Source organism: Argentina anserina, chromosome 5 (genome assembly GCF_933775445.1).
Source record: "Argentina anserina chromosome 5, drPotAnse1.1, whole genome shotgun sequence".
NCBI classification, from domain to species: Eukaryota; Viridiplantae; Streptophyta; class Magnoliopsida; order Rosales; family Rosaceae; genus Argentina; species Argentina anserina.
Genome location: NC_065876.1, coordinates 4,015,030 through 4,037,391, shown reverse-complemented (window position 1 = coordinate 4,037,391; position 22,362 = coordinate 4,015,030). Strand labels below are relative to the sequence as shown.

At 37.8% G+C, this 22,362-nt stretch overlaps 4 protein-coding genes across 4 annotated transcripts; 3 read left to right on the top strand and 1 right to left on the bottom strand.

Annotated features, from left to right (window-relative positions):
- The first annotated feature begins 5,862 nt into the window (after positions 1-5,862).
- Positions 5,863-8,071, top strand: LOC126794111 (inositol polyphosphate multikinase beta-like). The gene is made up of 2 exons (XM_050520762.1): positions 5,863-5,970; positions 6,862-8,071. The coding sequence occupies exon 2, from the start codon at positions 6,865-6,867 to the stop codon at positions 7,711-7,713; it is 849 nt and encodes a 282-aa protein (XP_050376719.1). The 5' UTR covers positions 5,863-5,970; positions 6,862-6,864; the 3' UTR covers positions 7,714-8,071.
- Positions 8,072-8,153: 82 nt separating this feature from the next.
- LOC126794112 (germin-like protein subfamily 3 member 4) lies at positions 8,154-9,350 on the top strand. Its single transcript, XM_050520763.1, has one exon. The coding sequence runs from the start codon at positions 8,551-8,553 to the stop codon at positions 9,214-9,216; it is 666 nt and encodes a 221-aa protein (XP_050376720.1). The 5' UTR covers positions 8,154-8,550; the 3' UTR covers positions 9,217-9,350.
- Positions 9,351-9,695: 345 nt separating this feature from the next.
- LOC126794189 (uncharacterized) lies at positions 9,696-14,537 on the top strand. Its single transcript, XM_050520847.1, has 12 exons — positions 9,696-9,876; positions 10,004-10,129; positions 10,206-10,317; positions 10,404-10,537; positions 10,649-10,793; positions 10,996-11,182; positions 11,621-11,853; positions 12,130-12,228; positions 12,461-12,604; positions 12,817-12,905; positions 13,255-13,343; positions 13,783-14,537. Exons 1-12 carry the CDS (start codon positions 9,808-9,810, stop codon positions 14,300-14,302), a joined length of 1,947 nt encoding a protein of 648 aa, XP_050376804.1. The 5' UTR covers positions 9,696-9,807; the 3' UTR covers positions 14,303-14,537.
- On the bottom strand, positions 14,514-20,269 carry LOC126796450 (respiratory burst oxidase homolog protein C). The gene is made up of 11 exons (XM_050523274.1): positions 19,355-20,269; positions 19,205-19,253; positions 18,972-19,085; positions 18,451-18,879; positions 17,942-18,328; positions 17,745-17,840; positions 17,492-17,607; positions 17,236-17,338; positions 16,687-16,757; positions 15,580-16,109; positions 14,514-15,144 (listed from the first exon to the last, which is right to left on the bottom strand). Exons 1-11 carry the CDS (start codon positions 20,128-20,130, stop codon positions 15,035-15,037), a joined length of 2,781 nt encoding a protein of 926 aa, XP_050379231.1. The 5' UTR covers positions 20,131-20,269; the 3' UTR covers positions 14,514-15,034.
- Positions 20,270-22,362: the final 2,093 nt, after the last annotated feature.

Genomic DNA, 22,362 nt, shown 5'->3' with positions numbered 1-22,362 from the left:
TGCACAATTATGATGCTAATGATTTTTTGTCTTGACAGACCATGGTACTAAAATGATGTTAAATACAAATCACTATCCACTGGTACGGTGTTACATTGTCAATACATTATAGTTCCTGCTGCTGCTTTGGTGTTCTACTGTGTAGTACAGAACAAATAAAAATGAACAAGACATAACAAGTTACGTTCTTATATATATTTCGTGTTAATTGAGAGGCTGGATCATTTGGTAAAGGAAGGTGGATTTTGGATTACATCATCTGGTCCAAGATCATCGATTGGAGGGCGCTGCCTATGGTAATTAGCGACTGATTGGAAAGCCATAGCTAAAGCTAGAGCCTGCACATGAAAACCATTGTAAAGCATTAGCATTTTCTTGACTTGGTCCCTTGTAACAAGTACAGGGTTAATAGGGATGAGCTTACAATGTGGTCTTTTTCAGGGGGAGCATAAATGCCAGTGGTGATAGGCTTTGTTTGTGAAAACTTTTAAGCTTTGTTGAGAAGCTCCAACTTTTAGAGGGCAAAAGCATAAGTAGGGTTTACCCTCCTTTTGGAAGCCAAAAACAATGGCCCCCAGCTGGATTCAAGCATCAGGGTGGTTTCGGTTTTCTCTCTCTAATCTTCTTTTTCCCCAACAAGTCTTGGATGAGGAAGGATTTCATGTGGGATCGGTTTGTTCGATCACAAGTAGGCGCCGCTGGGGTGGTGGCCCGTGGAGGTGCCTTAGCGCAGCAAGATTGGAATGATGTTTGGTTGGCCTAGTTCTTGTGAATTGGTGAAGTTATGGGTCCTTTTGCGGCGAAACCTTGTGGGTCTACACTTGGGATTGTGCGCATTGAGTCCGTTTTTTCTCGGTGGCCAAAAAGTGGTTGGGGTGGTGGTCGGGTGGTGTCGACTCTTAACGGTGACGACACTATGTTGGCCACACGTTTGGTTGAGTTGTGGTCGCTAGATCTGGATTCATCATGGTATTCGTTCGCTTGAGGTGGATTTGTTGAGTGGCCAAAAACTATGGTGGCTCCAGTGGAGGAAGATAGCTCCGACAGTGAGATTGTGATCGCAACGGCGGTGGAGGATGGTAGAGGTCTTGATCTTCCATCTCCATTTGTGCAGACGATTTTACCTAGAGTAATAAGTGAGTCTCGTTTTACAGTTCTCTGGTTCTTTTCTTAGATTCTAAGTTTAGGGATATCAACATTAAGATTTTTAGATTGTTTGATTTAGTTGTTTTCGCATGGTTCTAATAATTTGACGAAGTCTTAAAAGGTGTTCCATGTTTATGTTAGTGTACCTACTTTTTAAATCAATGATAAATCGTCATTCATCTCAAAAAGACCTTAAAAATGCAATTACACATCACTCTCATTGTCAACTGTCTTATAATTTACTTTCCTCCCCATACTTGTAAGCTGATGTTCTCTTAGATTAGGGCTGGGCACGGGATGGAACGAGACGAAGCTCATTTACGTCTTATCTCACTCTTTTAAATCGGGACGGAATCGAGACAGGATGAGGGTTTTTAAGAACACATCCCACTAGGGATTAATCTCAGTTGGGAACGGGACGGGACAAGCCTAATCCTACCATCACATGACTTTAAAATACCTATTTTTTCAATTCTAAGAGACAATTATCATTCAAGATTTCAAGTAATCAACTATGAATAAAGTCAATTAACAACATTGACAAAGAATCCATCACAAACTTAAATCACCAATTAATCTTCCACAAACTTAGAATGTCAAAGTGATCTTCTTCATCAGTTGGATCCAATGCAGCATCCAAGTATTGATCAACTTCACAAACTACGATGACTACCTCTTCCTTTTCTTGAACAAGCTTCTTCCAATTACTGAGCCGCTAATCCCGATGGCCTGAGCTAGAGCTGCTTCTACCTGTGATAGTACTAGATGAAGAATTAGGAGATTGCAACCTCGGTGTGTGTATCCATCCATCTACATGTACCGCATACTGACAATGATGATAAGAATATATGATTATTCTAACAAAACATCTCAAAACATTACCATATATGCGTCAATGGTACTCATAGAATCTCAAAACAATAGCATCAATGCTACTCACATAACAATAACACCATATATGCATCAATACTCACCAAATAGTAGCATCAGTACTCGCATTACCATATATGCATCATCTCACAATATAAGTTACACACACATAAGTCACACAAAAAATTTAATAAATAATAATCAAACCTGAAGCATAGGGATTAGGTCAAACCAAACCTGATTTCTTTCCTATAGCCATCCTGAACCAATCTGACAAGAAACTCAGAATCGTTCAAAGTCTTTTTAACATAAAAACCAACTAAGAAAGTAACAAACAATTGAATCAAAAGTTTTAACAACGAAATCTCAATAGGCCAAGCATGTGAAATCGATTAAACCCATACTATCTAAAACAGAGTTTAGTAATCATCATAACCTTGTATCAAAATCTCACACACTCACTACCTTGAATCATAATAAACTCGAAATTCGAAACTGAAATCTCTTGATGAAATGAACTTACCTGGATTATGAGAGCTCAGATTGAGATTGGAATGAGAGGGAATCACTCAGTCACTCTGACTGTGAAAGTGGCTATAGCGGTCGTGGGAAAAGCGAACCCGCAAAACTACTCTTTTTATGAGAACGGAGTGGAGTGATAGATTGTTTTGTTAAAACGTCTATAATAAACCCTGTAAAACATCATTGTTAGTATAGAATAAGCAGGGATCGTTCTTTCCGGGGAATTGAAGGGAACTCTAAACTTTTACTGTTAACAAATAATGGGGGATTTGAGATTGATTATTAACTACTAAAATAAAACCTAAATTATTATTTACATGATCGACTTCTCTTTAACAAACTTAAACCAAATTTACCATTACACCACATAATTACAAGTTCGAACCTATCATGCATTATAATTCGACCAATTACATACTTTTTAGACACCAATACAATTAGAGCCTTAGGGGATCATCTAATTATGCAAGATTTCAATTAACATTTAGATTGACTTAGGGCCTAATCTAAATTTGCATGCAATCGAATTCAATAACACTTAGAGTAGAAATCAAACAAGATTACATTTAAGCACCAAATCTTTGTTGGAGACATGTTTCATGTGTGGCGTCACCCACCATGATTTCACATGCAAATTTCCAGAATTTTTTACCACTTTTAATCAACCAAACCGAACCTACTTAGGGCATGATTTGATTTGTGTCAATATGGTTGATGAATCTACCACTCAAACACAATCTTAGGGATTGCATCCAACCACTAAATTCATATGCACATATCTGAAAATTATCTAAAAGTAAGAGAAAGATGATTAGAACACAACAATAGAAATACAAACTCATTAATTATAGAAAACCATCAATTCGGCAAAGATCCAAAAATCCAATAAAACAATCTGAAAATTTCGATTCTTAATACAAAACAATAATCCCACACAAACATCATACTACAATCTTCATAGACAAAGTATTGTAAAAAATCAAAAACAAACAAACCCACAGAGAAGAGTTGCGAGAATCACACGTTGTATGAACCTTGGAGGTGTGTCTTCAATAGTGATTTCGGTGGAGATGGAATTGCTATATGGGGGAGGATGGATTGTTGTTTTGATGAAGGATGTTTGAGGTAGTATTTTGGTAGAGTTTTGGCTCTTGAATGCAAATGAGAAGTGATCATATTTGAGAGGTGAAGCCATGTATATATAGAGGAAAGATGGAGGGTTTGAAATTGCTTCTTTCTTCCTATAAACATGCCATGCTTTAATCCCTAAAACATAGAAAGTTTTATTCCCTAAAACATGTCATGCTTTAATCCATAAAACATGTCATGTTTTATTCCCTAAAACATGTCATGTTTTATGCCTTTAATGACCATCTTCTATTTAATTGTTGCATGACTTGGCTCCATCTTTTTTTCTTTAATTATCTCTTCAATCCAATCTGAAAATAAGAAAATAAAATCATAAGTAAGAGATAATTAGTTTCAAAACCTAACAAGGATTCCTAGTTAAACTAGGACTCTAAACCAATTATGCGTTTTAACTCATGTAAACACAAAAATGCATCCAATACCGCTCAAGACTCTTACTACGACTCAATGACTCAATAGTACAACAATAAGAGCTAAGCAAAGTACAAATTGAGGTAAAAACATGTTAAAAACGTCGCACAAAGTGCTCCTATCATGGAGAGAAGTCAGAGAACATAAGAGGTTGGGAGGGACATAGAGGCGGTTGGAGATCAGAGAGGATGAGAGGGAGGCTGGCGGGATATGACTTAGGAGAGACTAAGGCCAAGGGCGAGAAAGTGAGAATGAAGTTATCTTTTGTGGCTTAAGACATAAGTATATAACCCTTAGAATTATAATCAACAGTGAAAAATGATATATTAAACGGTCAAGATTAGAAGTTATTTAATTGCGGGACGGGACGAAGCGAGACACAAATTATTTGTTGCACATCCCATCCTACTATCATGAAACAAGATGGGACTGACGTTTTTAGACCTCCGTCCCATCTCATCTCATCCATACAAATTTCAGAATGGGATCGGGATTTCAATTTTTTATGCCCACTCCTACTTTAGACTCAGACACTAGATGCCTTAGAGCATCTCCATTCGAGTAGCTATTCGTTGACACATCATCATAACGTTAACAATTGACTCATTGTTCCACCTTCCAACCGGTTAGTTTGTTACATGTGAAAATGACTAATGAGAAGGGTTAGTCAAATTTGACTAATCTGAGCCAAACTATCACAAAAAATTATTCTCTCTCTGTCTCTCTCCTCAAGTGTTCAACATCTCTCTTATGAAACTCATAATACACACACAACCTCTTCAACTCATATCTCTTCTTTTCTAGAACGTGGATCTCATCTGAGGTAATGGATTAATCCTTAGATGCAACATGCCAAAATTATCAGGGTGCATGGAGATTGTAAAATTATAGGGTCAGTCCCAAAGATCAATGAGATAGGCTTTCTTGTGTGGTTTGAATTCATATTGGGTTTTCTACTTGTCTATTTACGTATAAAGATTATTATGTGAGATCGATGTTGTCAATTGGGGATAAGAAGAATTTGCATCTTCTGTGTCTGATATAAATATGCTTGTCAATTGGTTTCAAAATTTAGATTCATATAGCTTATTTTCTGGGTTTATAGGTGGTTACGAGACGAGTTTGTGTGGAATATTTTAATTTAAGACTAGAACTAGTTGAGTAAATATACTAAAGTTTGATTTCAGGGGGGAATTTACTGGTCAATTTGTATGTGATCTTGTCTCAATTTCTATCTATTGTTTTAATTTATCATTTTATCTAATTATCTTAAATTAATTGAGTTTAAGAAGATCACAGTTTGCCTTTTCTTATTTGTAAAAACTTGGAGACCCGAAGAAACTGATACAACCGTTGGTTAGAGATGAGATTATTATTTTAACATTCAAATTAAATATTTCCATTGGAGATGAGATTACCCAAAATATGAACATGCTTGCCTTGTCATATATCTTTTGAATTTTTCAAAACCAAATAGCTAATTGGTTAGAGATGCTCTTGCTTTTTATGTCACAGACTCTTTCATCATTCTTTACAAATTCACTTGCCAACTCTTTCATCAATCTTTATCAAAGTCAACTGGTTATGGGAATCTAAATAATACTAGAATTCAGATCACTGCTCCTTTTGGAAGATTTGGACACTGGTGAAAAAGTATCATTTTCGTGATATTATTCTCCGTGATACCCCTTTTTAACAAAAATATAATCTCGTTCTACAGCCTTTTTCCAGAAATTTGATGCGCTACGTGACGTGGCAATAAATGCGTAATTTACTGCAATTCAAAACTAATAAAAGCCTCGCCTCCTCCACTGGTAGCTTCTCCGCGCTCGAAGAGAGGGTTTTGCTTTCACTGATCTCCAAAATTTCCAGGTACGTCGTCCATGGCTCTCTTTCTGATTCGCCGCTTTTCCGTCGCAATTTCTCCGAGTAATTTAGGTTTTCGCTTTGCATGCCATGAATGAATAGTAGATCTGATAACATTGGGGGCGATTTTATACGCGATGAAGTTGGATTTTCTAATATATATGCGATTACTTTCGATGAAGTATGTGGTTGTATTGTAATGTGGTTCAAATCTGCCCTTTTGCCTTGCCCATTGTTAGTTTATTAGATCCCATTTCTCTGAGTTTCTCTTTCGATTTTAATATGAAATTTGTCTCTGTGGTAAACTTTTGGGAATTTCGATGTAATTTCTGTTTTAGAGATTTGCACATCAGCCTTCCATGCCTTTGTCATGAGAAACTTAACGTTAACTTGTTCATAGTCTTACCCAGTTGTCTATGGATGGAATTAAAAACTCCAGTTATCGTATCTGCTTAGTTTTGCGCAATTGTACATGTGGTTCATACATCAACTTGCTGATGACATACTTTAAGATGGACTGTTGTTTATCTTTGAATTTAATGTGCTAGGTGGAAAACTCAGTTTAGATTGTTTTATAAATATATTGAGGTCCTTTGAACTGGTTTAAAAGCTGAAGCTACTAATTGACTCCATTGTTGTCAACAATTGTTTGTGAAAGGTCCTTTTCAAAAGGTTTTGAGGACTTTTCTCATTTTCACTTCTTGAAAAGAGGATGACTCATGCTTGTTCTCTCTAGTTTTTTGTAAATTCCCAATAATCAATTCTTGGATTGTATAGGGGACCTATAGCCTTTCTTCACGAAATATTCATATCTTAAATTGTATGATGCCTGCAGGAAAAACACAGAGAACTATCTATTCTGTGTGACTAAACCTGATAATTCTCTTTGTATTCCAGACAATGTTTAAGGCTCCGGATCATCAAGTTGCTGGCCACATGGCCGGTGCTGGAGCTCTTGGCCCTCTTGTTGATGATGCAGGGAACTTTTACAAGCCTCTTCAAAGTGATGAACGTGGGGCCAAAGAAGTGGCATTCTATACAGAATTTTCATCTGAAACTAGGATTCCAGACAAAATCCGCAAGTTTTTCCCTATCTTTCATGGCACCCGGGATTTGGAGGCATCTGATGGTTCTGGCACGCATCCTCACCTTGTCTTGGAAGATATTGTCTCAAGCCGAACCAATCCGTCTATACTAGACATCAAAATGGGTGCGAGCACATGGTACCCTGAAGCTTCTGAACAGTACATTACTAAGTGCCTTAAGAAAGACAGAGATGGCACAAGCCTTACACTGGGATTTAGAATATGTGGACTTCAGTTCTATGGAAACAAAGAAACTGGATATTGGAAGCCGGATCGAAAGCTTGTTAATGCCTTTACTCATGATGATGTTCGATCAGCTTTGAGGAAGTTTGTTTCTTCTAATTCGCCTTCAGATTCAGATAACGAACCGGATTGTGTTCATGCGTCAACTGTCTATGGTGGCCCTGATGGAATAGTGTCACAATTGTTGAAACTGAAGTCATGGTTTGAGGATCAGACCATTTATCATTTCTATTCTTGCTCAATTATGATGGTGTATGATAAGGAATCAATACTGAAAGGGGAGAATCCAAATCCTCAAATCAAACTTGTTGATTTTGCACATGTCGTGGAAGGCAAGGGCATCATTGACCATAACTTTCTGGGGGGCCTCTGTTCCTTGATAAAGTTCTTGAAGGATGTGTTGAACAATCCTAACAAGTAATAACCGAAGCAAAAGTTGTCTACAGCTGTGGAAGAAGAACTCATAGCAGCCAAGTTGAAATGGAACGGACCAGGAGTAGCCTTAAAAAGATAAGGCACCTTCTTTATTACTTCTTCTCATTCTTTCATTCTCCTAGTGTTTCATGTGGCTCATCTGTAAGGTTTCTCTGGGGGATTACAATTTAACATCCTCATCCTCATCCATTTCATTACTACTAAAATAAGAGACTGCCTGATGTTTGCAATTTGCTTATGTTTCCTAACCTGTTGGGATAACTATAACACTTGAAACTACATGCTTAGATGACTATTGATAAAATTTTATTCAATTGCCTCCGTACGGATTTGTTACTATGATAGTTGACAAGGATCTTGGATCGCTGTTCCATCAACTTATACGTATCAAGCTAATATAATCGCATATTTTAGAATTCAGATGTCACTTTCTGAAACACTTATCAGTGTCGATAGGGATATTGCTTCTCTGAGTTGTAATATGAGTAAAGCAAAAGTCTCTTTGTCTAGGTTAGGATATTGGCTGCAGTAGAGACATAGTGGTAGCTATTTTCTTTACTGTAATGGCAATAATAGTAGTATATGGAGACCTGTGAGCTGAAAAGCTAAATCCAAACACCAGGCATTTCAACACCCAGTGAGGCAAATCGAGCTGATATGTCTTCTAAGCAAGGAACTTGTTATACTATAATCTATGTTGGACCCAGTAGTGAACTCTAAGCTTAAAAAATTACTTCCATTTCTTCCAACCACAAAGACATAACCTATTTATACAATGAAACATACATCTTGAATACTACTTGAACAAGCAAGAGCAGCCAAGATGACTAGTTCATGTTTTGCTTGCTACATTGTGTGTGTATCTGTGATCTTCTGTTTCTGCACTATAATCTCCTTAGCAGATTCCGATAATCTCCAGGATACATGCCCGACATCCTCGCTAGAAAAACAAACCTTCTTCATCAATGGCTTCCCTTGCAAGAATCCAAACAACATCAGCGCCCCAGATTTCAAGACTTCTAAACTGATCCAACCGGGGGACACAGACAACTTCTTTGGCTCTGCGGTGAACCTTCTCACTGCCGCTGAGTTTCCAGGCCTAAACACACTTGGCCTCTCAATTGCAAGAACTGACTTGAGAGTTGATGGTCTGGTGAGGCTTCACTCCCACCCAAGAGCTTCTGAAATGTTCTTTGTCAGCAAAGGCATTGTGCTAGCAGGGTTCATCGACACACTAAACCAGCCATTCCAGACGATTCTCAAGGAAGGAGATGTGTTTGTGTTTCCCAGGGGTCTGCTTCACTTTTGTTTGAATGCTGGTTATGACATTGCCACTGGTTTATCAGTGTTTAATAGCCAGAATCCAGGGGTGGTGAGCATTTCTGATGCCATGTTTGAGCCCAAGCCGGATCTGATAAAGAAGCTTACAAAGGGCACCGTCACTGGTCACCTTAGAAATGCCACTCCAAGTGAATTTTCAAGTTTTTGACAGGCAGTCATTCAGATTTATCTGATGAAGATAACTAGATCTGTGTGCATTACAATATTACCAGTAGTTGATGATATCATAATGTCTGTTTTAATGTAAATTACAATCTGTGTGCATTACAATCTGCTATTGTAAATTATTCAAAATTTAAAATTATATGAAGAAAAAACACTCCTTAAGATTGAAAAGTGTTATAGAGACGAAAATTATAATAAAGATTGATAAATAAATAATAATCACGTATCTATTTGGACAGCTAATCAAATTTGATTATCGATCCAAACAACTTCATAGATTATAAACACATTGTCCAATGACCCAATGAGATGAAATGAGTTTCATGGTTACTAATTTATCACCTCTACTACATTATTCTGAAGAACTGCAATTACTTTTCAAAAGCAAGAAAGGAAAAATTAAACGACATGCGTTTAACCGAGTCCACAAATTTTCCAATTCAGCGAACTTCTTATATATCTTTTAGCGCCAAACCAGTGAGCTCTTCCGCCTCTTAGATTCTACAGCTCAAATTGAGAAGAAGAGCAACAACTCATCGCTAGTGTTAGCTTTTTCCAGAGCGATCAAGAAGAAATGTTAGAGCTCTGCTTCGTTCTCGATCTCCGGAGCTTGCCGCCTCCATTTCTCAGAGACTTGAAGCAGGTAAACAAGCGATTCAATCCAACTCTGAATTTTGAAACTCAATCATACAATTCGTTCTTCTATTTCTTCTTAAATCGAAACTTAATCACGATCCGTGCTCGTTTGGCCGCTCAATTTTTCGCCGCAGTCGCTGCTGCAGCTCGCTAACCTCTACGCGGTTTCGCCGTCGCCGCCTTGGCGCAGATCAGAGTCGCTCCGGGACCGGATAGGCCTGTGCTTCGTCTTCAAAAATCCGATCACCTCTTCCGATCAGGTTTGCAAATGATGCACAGAAGGTGTTTGATGAATTGTCTCCGAGAGTTTGAAAGTGACGTGTCGTTTTCTTGCAGCTGAAGATCGCGTACACGCCTAGTTCAAGCGGCAGCTTCAGCCTACGAGACTTCCACCACGCCGTGAACGCCTTGCCGGAGAATGCATTCCAGCCTCAGCTCGACGATTCCGGTGCTCTCATTTTGTCCCTGGCCTCTGATTCATCTATATACTCATTTTGTTTAACTGTGATTGTTGATATTTACGCTTCATTGCAGATGTGAAGCTATCGAGTGTTGTCAATGATGAAGTATTGTACCACTGGGGAGGTAGAGATATCATGAGGAAAGTGATTGTGATCACCTCCTGCTTGCCTCGAGATGTGGACTTTGTCATGCAAAAGACTCTCATGGTGCGCCTTTTTGTTACTCAATTTTGGATGTTTTGTGTCGCCTGTCGTGTTTGCTTATGCCGCATTGCTGCTTGATAGTCAGGGATTTATGTTGGCTTCTCTTTATTGCAGGCTGCCGCGGATAAATGTGTTTCTGTTGAGTTTCTGTTATTTGAGCAGAAATCAAGCCATCTCAGCAATGTGAAAGAGACTATCAAGAGTTTTGTAACTTGCATCTCTGAGCTTGATAATTGCTCATTTCAAACATGTCTCCCAGGTTAACCACTCCCTTCATGTTTTTGAAGGACAGTAGAATGTAGGACATTTCGAAACGTAATGTAGTCTGTTAGCTTAAACAGATCGCATCAGATTCCTCAACTCTTTTGAGGAGGACTTGGGTTGTTTTATGGCTTCAATGGTTTAAGTTCCTTACTTCAATGCAAAATCGAGCATTTGAATCTGAGTCAATAAGTTTGCAGATCCCAGAGTATTGCATGGCCTGGTGAATCGATGGTTGCAGGATCTAAAGGAAGACATTGAGGAACCTATGCAAGCCCGTTTTCACTTCAAGCAGAATCTTGTGGGCTCTGTGAACCAGATATCTTGCAACTTGTACTTATCTGTCAACCATATTGCTGATGGAGTGATGGTTTATATCCCTGTCAGGTATATCATATGAAATGTTAACTGTCAATTTCATAGTGTGCTACCTATGAATCATTCATATTGCCTAAACTATACATACCATAGTGACTTTGTGATCATGGATTTATCACTTTACTAAATCTTATGGTGTGGTATTTAGACTTAATAATGTCTTAGAGATTTACAACATCACCCTTTGAGTCAAGGCTTCGATATGCTCTCACAACCATTGTAATGTCCCATCTTTTAAGTCTCCTGACAAACAGCCACGGTGATTGATTTAGACGAGCTTACATTTATTATTTCTATCAGGTTAATAATGTGTGAACTATTGTTTTGTCACTTCAAGAACATTATCTGTCAATGTTGAACCATTATCTTGGTGCAATAAGCTATACTGTATTTGGTTTTCACATCCCAAGGATTTTGAATTTAGGTTTACTGCTTGTAGACATGCAGATGTCATGGCAGTTCTCTGGAAGATGCTGTTTTAGTTAAAATGGAGGAATCTTGTTGTCTGGTCACAGGGCTTAATATTGGAAAATCTGATGTCATAGGAAATTCTGTGAAAGTTGGAGAAAGAACAATCCTGTTTCTACCCTCATTCCAGAGCCCTGTTAAGCTCAAGCGTGCTTCTTCACCGATTGACTTTAGTGTCATTGAAAGGACTAACTTGGGGTCCCTAAGTGAAGGTAATGATAATCTTTCAATCCTAAATTTGTTAGTTCCATTGGACGTTGTGGTGCAAATCGCAAGGCTTATAATGCTTATTGAGCTGCACATCTAATCATGATAACTTCCATACGATCCAGCAGTACATTCATTTTTTGGACAACGGATCAAGAAGATAGATTTACATTAGAGGATTAGGCTGATAGGATTAGAGCACCTTATTGGCAATATAAAACTTTTGTATTTGATGTCAATATTGACAGTTACCTACCCCTTTTTGTGGCATTTTCTCACAGGTGTTATAATGGGAGCTTCATATGTTGTCATTCCATCAAGTTTCCAGGAAATGGAAACTGCTTCAGATGAGATCGATCAGTCAGATGTGAATACTGAGCGTATGTTGGAGGCTTTACCTCTTGTTTTCTGGTTTGGGGTGCATATAAACTATGAGTTACTGACACATTAATCAAGGACAATCAAAAATAGAGAGTTGTATGTCTAATTAGAGGCCTTACATGCAGTCACTAAGCTTTGTTTAGTCTTGATCGGCTGAACTGGATTAATATGTCAGCTACTTTATGAATTCCCTGTTTATTCCTTTTCCTAATCAGGCTACTCATGTTGCAGTTTTCCGAGGGATTTGCAGTGCTCTACATTCAATGGACCAGGGTTTGGTGTGTTCTTCAAACTGTAATATGGAAACTATGAGCGAGGCCACTTTGCAATGCTATTATATCCTCCAACCTTCAGACAACGGGCCAATGCTTCTCGGCTAAACCTTAATTGCTATTTCATATGTTTATCAACAAAAGTTATCTTCATGTGTTTGTGTTGCTTGTTCCTTTACTTCGATCTTGATCTCATTTTATTTCCACATGCTTGTGAACCAGCAACTTTGATATGTCTTGACGTATGATTTATTTCCATTTCAAGTTTGTTGTATCCAGGCTAATTATTATAATAATATTTGCAGCGCATTGCAGGATCAGAGGAACTTCTGCACATACCTGAGTTAAATGTTTCCTCAGTAAGAAAGGAATTTGAGAATTCTGTTAAAGACTGTTTGTCAAGGGTATGCACCTGTTGAATGATATGTCTTTTCATAGTTGTTTGACAAGCTTGTCCAGGTTTGCCAATTAGATCTGGGACAGATAGAGCTGCATGTTATAAAGGGTGAAGTTTGATTTATGATAATGTAAATGGCTTGTTTTTCTGTTGATTAATATCATATATATCTTGGTACATAGTTAGATTGTCCTCATATTATACTGTTTCAGATTCTTAAAGATTTACACGAGTGACTTTTCTATCAGGAAACATTTACAAACTAAGTATTTATTGAAAAATGATTTTAAGTAGTTAGATGAGACCTTGTTTAATGATGGAGTGACTGGGCCTTTCATATTCTGACTTTCTTGCAGATTGATATAAGAGGCTATAATCCGATGCTGCATGAGAGGGGCTTCCATCAGAAATTAAACTTGCTTGTGAAGGAGAGCTTACTTCTTGGGTAATTATTCTCATAATCCAGATAAAGCACGGATGAGTGTGAAGGAACAGAAACATAGAGACTAGTGAAACTTAAGAAATGAGAACCAATAAGTTATTCAGTGTTTCATGTTTTCAGCCCTGAAAAACTTAAAAAATAAATAAATAAATAGGAAGAATGCTCACTTGAGCTTCAATACCTGATTGATCTATTTGGAGAAGAGCTCCAAGAACTATAAAGTTGGCTAAAGAGATTTTTCTCTTCTGCTGAAGTTTATCTATTCTCTTACTATGCCATGATATAGCACTCATTGTGTGTCCTTTTACTCCTTTACCTTCAGCATGATCAAAATGCTATTCTTTCAAGAATATTTTTCCTCTTTGATGTCAATAGAAACATTTCTATATTCCCTAATCAAGTCATGTATCGACATACCAGTATTTTAATGTGAATATTCCAGGTCACTATCCCCTATTATGGAAGAGGAAAATCATGAAATCTATGAACCAAAAGCAACCCAACTGAAATTTTCAGATATCATAGGCCAGTCAGTTCCAACGATAGATATTGACATCCGAGAGGAAACCTCAAATTTGGTGGATCTGACAGCTGAAGAAGACAAAACATCGGCTTGCATTACTGAAGAGTGGGAGCAGCTGGTTGTCAATGATGTCTCCAAGTTACATTCTCCAGTTTGCACTTCCAAACCTAAGCCAGATCAGTCAGTTCCTTCACCAGATGGTACTCGCCAACTTGATGCAAAGACCTCAAGGATTTTAGAGAGACTTGAGGTTCCAAGACAGTTCAGAAGAGAACCACTTTCACCGAATCTAACAAGCAAAGGTGTGATGAATTCAAGTGTTCAGGTAAAGAAGCTGTTACTCCCTTCCAAGCCTAATTGTGCCCTAGACCAACATACTAAGACTGGTAGCCAACTAATAAATCCAAACTTCCAAAGGCTAAAAAGAAAATTTAAGTAAAAAAGAATGCTTCCCAGTGTATAGCAATATAGTACCTGATCTGGGAATGGAAACCTTGTTTCTTCTTAGTTCTCATCAGGATTAACTTTAGGGACTTAAAACTTCAACTCCATATGAGAGTATATAATGTCAAATGTTTAGTTACAGCAGATGTCTGAATGTAATGAGTAGTTCAATCATTGCTTCCTCATGTTATGATCTTGTCCCGAAATAATACATATCAGTGGTTCTATTAGGTTCTTTAGATATGTTGTCATACACAATTCCATATGTCGATATTACATAAAACTGAAATACATGCACATCTTCTATCTAGAAATTTTACTCATTCTTCAACATGCATCGCACAACTCCGCATGTCTCTCTCAGCTTGTTACTCTATTATGACAAACTTAATATAGGCTACATCAGATAGGCATGATACATGAGGACCACAAGGCTTTAGTTACTGTCATAACTACCATCTTAGCATTTCCCTTTGCCTGCTTTGCATATGTGTTAATCTTTTTCCATTCATAAAATTAAAGTTGGGAAGATGAGATAAAGGGATCGACTGATGCATATATATATATATATATATATATATATATATATATATATATATAATTTACATAAAGCAGCAGCAAGAATCTCTAGCTTTCTGTGTAAAATATATGACATGAGAAAGCGAAGGTGGGAGTCTGAAAGACTTTGTTGTTCTCTTTAATTCTGGTCCTGGCGTTTGTGTTCATATCAGAAATTTTCCTTATGAAATTCAAATCTGGTGGAGGTTTTGTGGTTAAAATCCAGAGCTAGCTGTCGTAGTTCTTCAGTTAGTGTAGGTGGCCCGCAGTAGAACACCCCTGTAAACATAAGTGAATGATTAGATATAAAACATATAGTTGTTTAAAGTGTTATCATCTATCTTTAGCAGCAGGAGCCAAAGGACCACCACCACTTGTTATAAACTTATAATGTAGAAGCAGCGACTATAGTCTTTGTTAAGTAAAATGCAACAGAATTAGGAATATACTACTGAGTAGTGAGTGCTGACTATTAATTGAACCAAAATATGTGTAATATGTAATCATATGTTCTTATTGAGGGATAGTTTACCATCAATGTGTGACACAGATATTATGATTATGCTAGACATGGTCAACTAAGCGGCCCATATTATTTTCTAATGTTGATTTTTCTGAAAGAGATTTTTCATATAGAGAATGCAAAACGAACAGATTTGGTGATTAGGGTAGTGGAAAAGAGTAGAATATGTTTAGTATAGGGAGAGGACTCACCAACTTTGGCATTGGTATGATCCAGCGCAATGCGCTTGTAGACCTCACGCCAGTTAGGCTTAGCAAAATGTGACTTCACCCGAGTACCTGACACGATATCAACCCCATTCTTGGCATGATTTAGTGACTGAAGCATAGCAATGAGAGCCGAACGTGCATCACCTTCCTCATAAACACTAGTGCAATAGTTGTGAAACTCTATCACTCTGTTATGGTCCAGCTCCGCCACCTCGTTCATGGCTCCTTTGAACCAGTCGAACGAACCTTGCTCTCGGGTCACCCAGTAGAAGTAGGCTCTCTTGGTCTTGAAGTTGCTGTGGGGGCTCGTTTGGCCACCAGAACCGGATGTGCCGTTTTCTACGGAGTTCACCGATTCCTCATCTATGGCTTTGATGTTGTTCACTATGTCCTTGAGGATGCTTATCATTGGGGTTGCTCCTATTCCCAACCCTACAAGCAACACCACTTCGTATTTCTTGTAGTCCTGAGCTGGTGCTCCATAGGGTCCATCAATTAGCACTCTAGGAAAGCTGTTTACCATAATAAATGGATTATTAGTCATCAAACCAATTATTGATATTCCCCATCAACATTGGAGAAAAATAAGACCCATTATAGACACAAAACAACTTCCTCAAATAAACAATTGTAGAAAGTCATCTTCTACTTTAGAAAAAATGATAATCATTTTCTACGTTGTCCGTCAAAATCTCCATAGGATGTATAATGTTTACAAGTCTGCCTAAGTGTCTAGCATCTACAAAGCAAAACATACAATCAACCAACAAATAAGTAGTGCATATACTTTAATTCTTTTAGTTATAATTTTCAGGTAATGAACTTCAGACAAATCACATTTTTGTGCTAATCAACACTAATTTAGAGCAATTACTTTATGTCTTTGTTAGGTTTCTCTTTAATCAGTCCCATTCTTTTACTCTACACGCTCATATTATGTCGCCGGTCAAGATCACATATAAGTAAAGAAATTTCCTTTTCTATGCTTCATAAGTTTATATAAAATTAATGTAAACTAAAAATTACATTTTTCGGGTGTGGGATGAAAAGTAAAGGGTAAAGCTCTTTCACTTAGTAAAATCGACTTACTTTAAGTTATCGCCTTGCATACAGTCGGCTCTGAGCAGTCCACTCTTCCCAGAAGGAGGTGGTTGGCATACCTAAAAAAGAAGAAGAAGAGGAATGTTTAATAGAAGAAGATTAGTTAAGGTCCAACTATTAAGCACTCGATCAAGTGGGTTCTAATTAAACTAATTGTCTTAATCTACTACTAAATCAAGTTATACATATCCATAATTTGTTTGTCAACAACAAAAGTTATTATACATATAACTGATATAAGCGACAACAAATGGATAAGATTTCTGTAATCTGTACCAAAACAGTGTCATTGATCTCTCTGTTCCAATTACATTGGTTCTATATAACTTGGCTATTATTGATAATGCTAGATTATGCTTTTAAGACAGATGTTTAATAGAGGAGTGGTTGAAGAATCATACCCAAATTTGTTCCTTACTGTAAGCAAAATCTTGCTAAACTAAACAATACTATAATTTTTGTTTCTGTTAGGCTAAATTTCGTAATAATCTAAAGGCTAAACCAAACTAAATATCTAGTAACTACTCCAAGACCCACCTGTGAAAAAATTGTTTTCAGTTGTCGAGTCCAGTCTCCTGCAGTCCGGATATGAACACTGAGGTCGTCATCTCCCGGGGCCGAGGTGATGGAAAATGGGTGCCTATTTAGAAATTAACCAAATTTATATTTAGCAAAAGAAAAATATTTAAGCACCGAAATGAAAAGTACGATGCTTGACCTTGTTTTAAGATACGATAGATGAGAATACGATTGCATTACATGTTAATTATATGTGTTTCATAGACGTGCTTACCATTCAAATGGGGAGACAGCGGCACAATTAACAAACATGTATTGCCCACTATGGTATTTGAAGCCTTGAGGCTTTGACATATGAAGTGCCAACACATTTCCAGGATATAGAGCCACCTTTTCAACATTATTAAACAGAAGCATTCGTTATTAATTAGATACATTTCATTTGGTTTTTGTATGTTAATATACATTTAATTTAGTAAAAATGTAAAATCAAGAAGTATGAAATAGGCTAGTGTTGTCTTCTTTACCTTTACTATCTTAACCGGCTTGATGCTAGACCTTAATGTCCGGACCAATCTTTCACCACCGTAAAGAACAAGTGGAACAGCCAAGTACATCCAAGTCTGTCAATACGGCACTAACATGTTTGAGAAAAGTTTTTTTTTTTTTTTACAAATATGCAATACTATCTACCGTAATTTTAGATGGATGAAGAACTTCTTACCGTTCTCTTGTACCATTCCTTGGTGAGGTATAGGTATTCTCCATGGACAATGAGCAAGGTATAGACAATGACGAAGAGATGATGAGAGTACCAAAAGGCATTGAATCCAGTGAGCCTCTTGAGTGGCTGGGGCAGGTTCTTGAGCTTACCTCTTCTAAAACACGGTGCTGCTAGTGTGAAGGCTATTGTCATCAACGCGACCATTACAATGCCAGTTACTCCTTCCACTGATTTCACAAAAAACCAATAGTTTGAAGGTTGTTCCCCGAAAAATCGCTTCATCGGAGCATACTTGTCACTGTCTGCTTCAATGAGACGGGGAAAATCACAGGCCAAATGGTAAATTGAGTGTATGCCAACTCCTATTGAAATTCCAATAGCTATCACCTAGTTTCACCAAAAGAAAGTTGAATAAGATCAAATTTTTTGTTAACATGTACGTAAAAAACAATAACGAGCAATGCTACTATAACGCATCAGTTGTTCAATGCCAGTGATGGACTGCTTGCCTTATGGAAATTGAGGTTATCATCAAAAGGAACGGCAACACCCAATTTGGTCTTGTTCCTCAGAAGAGTGATAGTGTTTCGGCACACTGGAAGTAGAATAAGAGCCATGTTGAACTTGAGTGTCTCTGCGGCACCTTTGGCCATGGACACACAATGCCCCATTACTTGATATGCGGCCCTATTTTTGTACTGCACATACTTGTAGGCAAATAGACCAGCCATGATCCCAATCCACAATGCCATTACCCAAACTCTCTGCCAATTGTCTTGAAGAAAGTAGTTGGTGCTTCTACACCACCTCCTCAAATGATTGTCCTCCCTTACCGGCTTCAGCTTCTGGCTCAGCATTTTGCTCAAGTTCCGGCTCTCTTTCCCACGCGCCACCGTCTCCTGCGGCCCATACAGTAGGAGTGTCTCCAAGCTGTCTATCTGCTCAAAACTACGTCGTTTTAGACTTCTATTAATTTGAAGACAACATACGTAGAAATTAATTTTCATTTTAGTATGTACAACTATATTACCATGATGTATCCAAGATTGTCTGGATCCAACTCTTCCATGATCAATGCTGCATATTCCTCCGCTTGGTTCTGAATGTTTGATAGTTTGTTGGCAGAAGCACTGAAGCTAATAATCTGCATTATCTCAAAAAACATTAATCATACAATTCCATCGATCATTTGAAAACTAATATTTCTGACGAAAACCACATGGTATAGCTAGATATATGCCATGCTTAGATCATATAACATACCTCCTTGACTTCTTCTACGCTAATTCTTCCATCTCCATCCTTATCAACCCTGAACAATCAAAACCAGATTGCAAATGATCAATTACTTAACGTATAAACCAAGCTAATTATTTAAGTACTTAACTTAGAAAAATTAGCATAGTTAATTACATGTCAAAGAAGATTTGAAGCCTGGAATTGAACCCTTGCTCAGAAACCTGTCCCCACATCTCCTTCAACTCCTCCTTGTTGATCGAGTCGCCTTTGATGCCATGTTTTCTGGCCAAAGCGTCGAACAGTTTTCCGGCGAACTCCTTGCAGTCTTTGTTCATCCCGATGCACTCTCCGAACGCTGCCCGTGGCAGCATCCCGTTAGTCGAGCCGGTCAGCTTGTCGAACCTTTTCTCAACTGCCGGCCACTCCGCATTCCCGTCCGTTTTACTAATGAACTTGAGCCCTTGAAGAGCTGGAGCAGCCGCCGACTGCATCCGGTCGAAACGACGCCGTTGCGGTGGCTGCTTCGAGAACGACGCCAGCTTCTTAAACTCCTCCTTGATCCGTGTGGAGGTTGTACGAACAAACGACTGGTGGTCGTTGCTCTTCTGGGGTGACTTATTGTCTCCGCCGAGCAGAGTCAGCGAGTCGTCAGTGTTGCGGTGGTGCTCATCCTCGCCTCCGCCACGTGACAGAGGCTTGATGCTGCGGATGGCGAGGGAGTCGTCGTCAAGGAGGTCGACGATGACCTCGACGTCTTCTTCTTCATTGTTGGTCCTCTTGCTGCCAGTTCTTTTGTTCAGAGTGCCGCTGAGACTGAGGGGACTGGTGTAGCCGGCACCGGACATTATCTCGGTTGTGACGAGCTCGGTGTCGGAGTGATACCGAGGTGGTGCTACTCCGGCGGAAGTAGCTTCTCCGAAATGATCGTCGACTGGTGCTGTTTCCTTCATGGCAGTACGTAATATATGGAGAAAGATTTCTCGATATTTCTCCGACAGAGAAGTCTATGCTGAAAGGCCGAGTCTGACCTAGAAATTGTGCTAGTACTGTTTAATGCTCGATCCAGTTATCCTTCAAATCTCTGTGAGAGCCGTACGTAGAGGTCGGAGACTGTAAGAGTGTAAGGTGACTAAGGTCTCTTCTCTCTTGCATTATCACCTTGATTATTTATTGGCAGTAGCGGACTCAGAATTCTATTTCTCTGGGGACGTAATAAAATTAAAGTTAAAAATAATAAAATAAAAACTACCGTTATTTAACACAATTTATAAATATTTCCATATCTATCTATACTACTATATAAAGCCAACACCATCTAAAAACCACCGAAAAGTATTTATCTAAAATACTCTTTTTATTAAACACAATTACACTAAAATACCATGTTTTAATTAAAATAGATGTAACGACAAATGAACTCTAATTTTTTCATCTTTACACAATAATCTGTGCGATAAGGTAACATGTGATCGCACGGGTACAAATCAAGTCATAGTAATTCAAATAGCATAAAAAGTACATTGAAATTTAGAGTATATTCTCTTATATTCCCCCAACATTGAAATTTATTTTTCTAGAGTTCAGCGATTTGGATATTCACTTATAAAATATTTCCATGTATGTTGGCATCAATGACATGCTTTTTTATTTATTTAATCATATGAATTTTGTTTATTTGATGAACCAAAAATATATAAAACAAAATCAAATAAACAAGAAAATAAAATTTTGTCAATCAACAATTCCTAAAAATGCAGCAGTTTACAAGAAATTTAATTGAAATAGACTAAGAGAGAATAGAAGAATCTGATCTTTGTTAAAATTTGGTTCGACCAAAGAGAAAATATAGAGAAAAAAAGTTTTTTTTTAGTTTGAAAAAAGGCTTTGTCTTGTAGTGTACAACTCATCTCGGACTGCTCGATAATATGAAGAAGAGAAAATATACAGTAAAATGATTTGTTTTCTATTGCTAAGTTCAAATTAGGGGTGGACAAACTGACCCGAAAACCGAAAAAAACCGGACCCGAACCCAAACCGAATCCGAACAAACCGAAAACCGAATCAAACCGAACCGAAAATAAAAAAACCGAACCGAACCGATTCTATTTGGGTTGGGTTTTGGGTTCAGTCCCTTAGAAACCGAACCGACCCGAACAACCCGAAGTCAATGGTCAACGTTACAAAACGACATCATTTTGTCATATTTATAATTTTACATTATTATTATTTTTTTAATTAAAAAAATAGTGTGGTCGGCCTCACAGCCGCACATAATTTCTAACCTAATTGACCTAATGTATAAGAGGCGCATTATTTAGTCGTCTTGCTTCCTTCATAATGCGATAGTTTTATTTTAAACATAATATAAATGTTATGATACATTAGTTGACACTTAGGAAATCGCCAACTCTAATTCGAAATATGATCGATCGACACCAGCATATGTGATTGGTATATATATTTAGGGACCCCGTAAAAATTTCGTCCGTTTTGGACATGGTTTGACCGTTCGTACCTACAGTTCACTAAAAAATAGGCGTTTTCACATATTGAAACCCTATTGACCGGGGATTTGCCAAATATATTTCTTTAGTGCGACCGCGCATGATAAATAACAAAAATTAGGTGATTTCAGATATGCAAACGGCTTTCGGCGTTCGCATATTTGTAATAGGTCCTCCCTTATGGCATAATAGTGGTGTTTTCGATTTACCAAAAATTCTGACGGTTAAATGAGGTCTGAATTGGATGAAATTTTTATAGGGTCACTAAATATATATACCGATTACATCAGCTGGTGTCGATCGATCCCTAGAAGTTTCCTTCATATAGTCGCTTCATAATGCGATAGTTTTATTTTAAACCTAATATAAAGGTTATGATACATTAGTTGACACTTAGGTGATCGTCAACTCTAATTCGAAATATGATCGATCGACACCAGCATATGTGATTGGTATATATATTTAGGGACCCCGTAAAAATTTCGTCCGTTTTGGACATGGTTTGACCGTTCGTACCTACAGTTCACTAAAAAATAGGCGTTTTCACATATTGAAACCCTATTGACCGGGGCTTTGCCAAATATATTTCTTTAGTGCGACCGCGCATGATAAGTAACAAAAATTAGGTGATTTCAGATATGCAAATGGCTTTCGGCGTTCGCATATTTGTAATAGGTC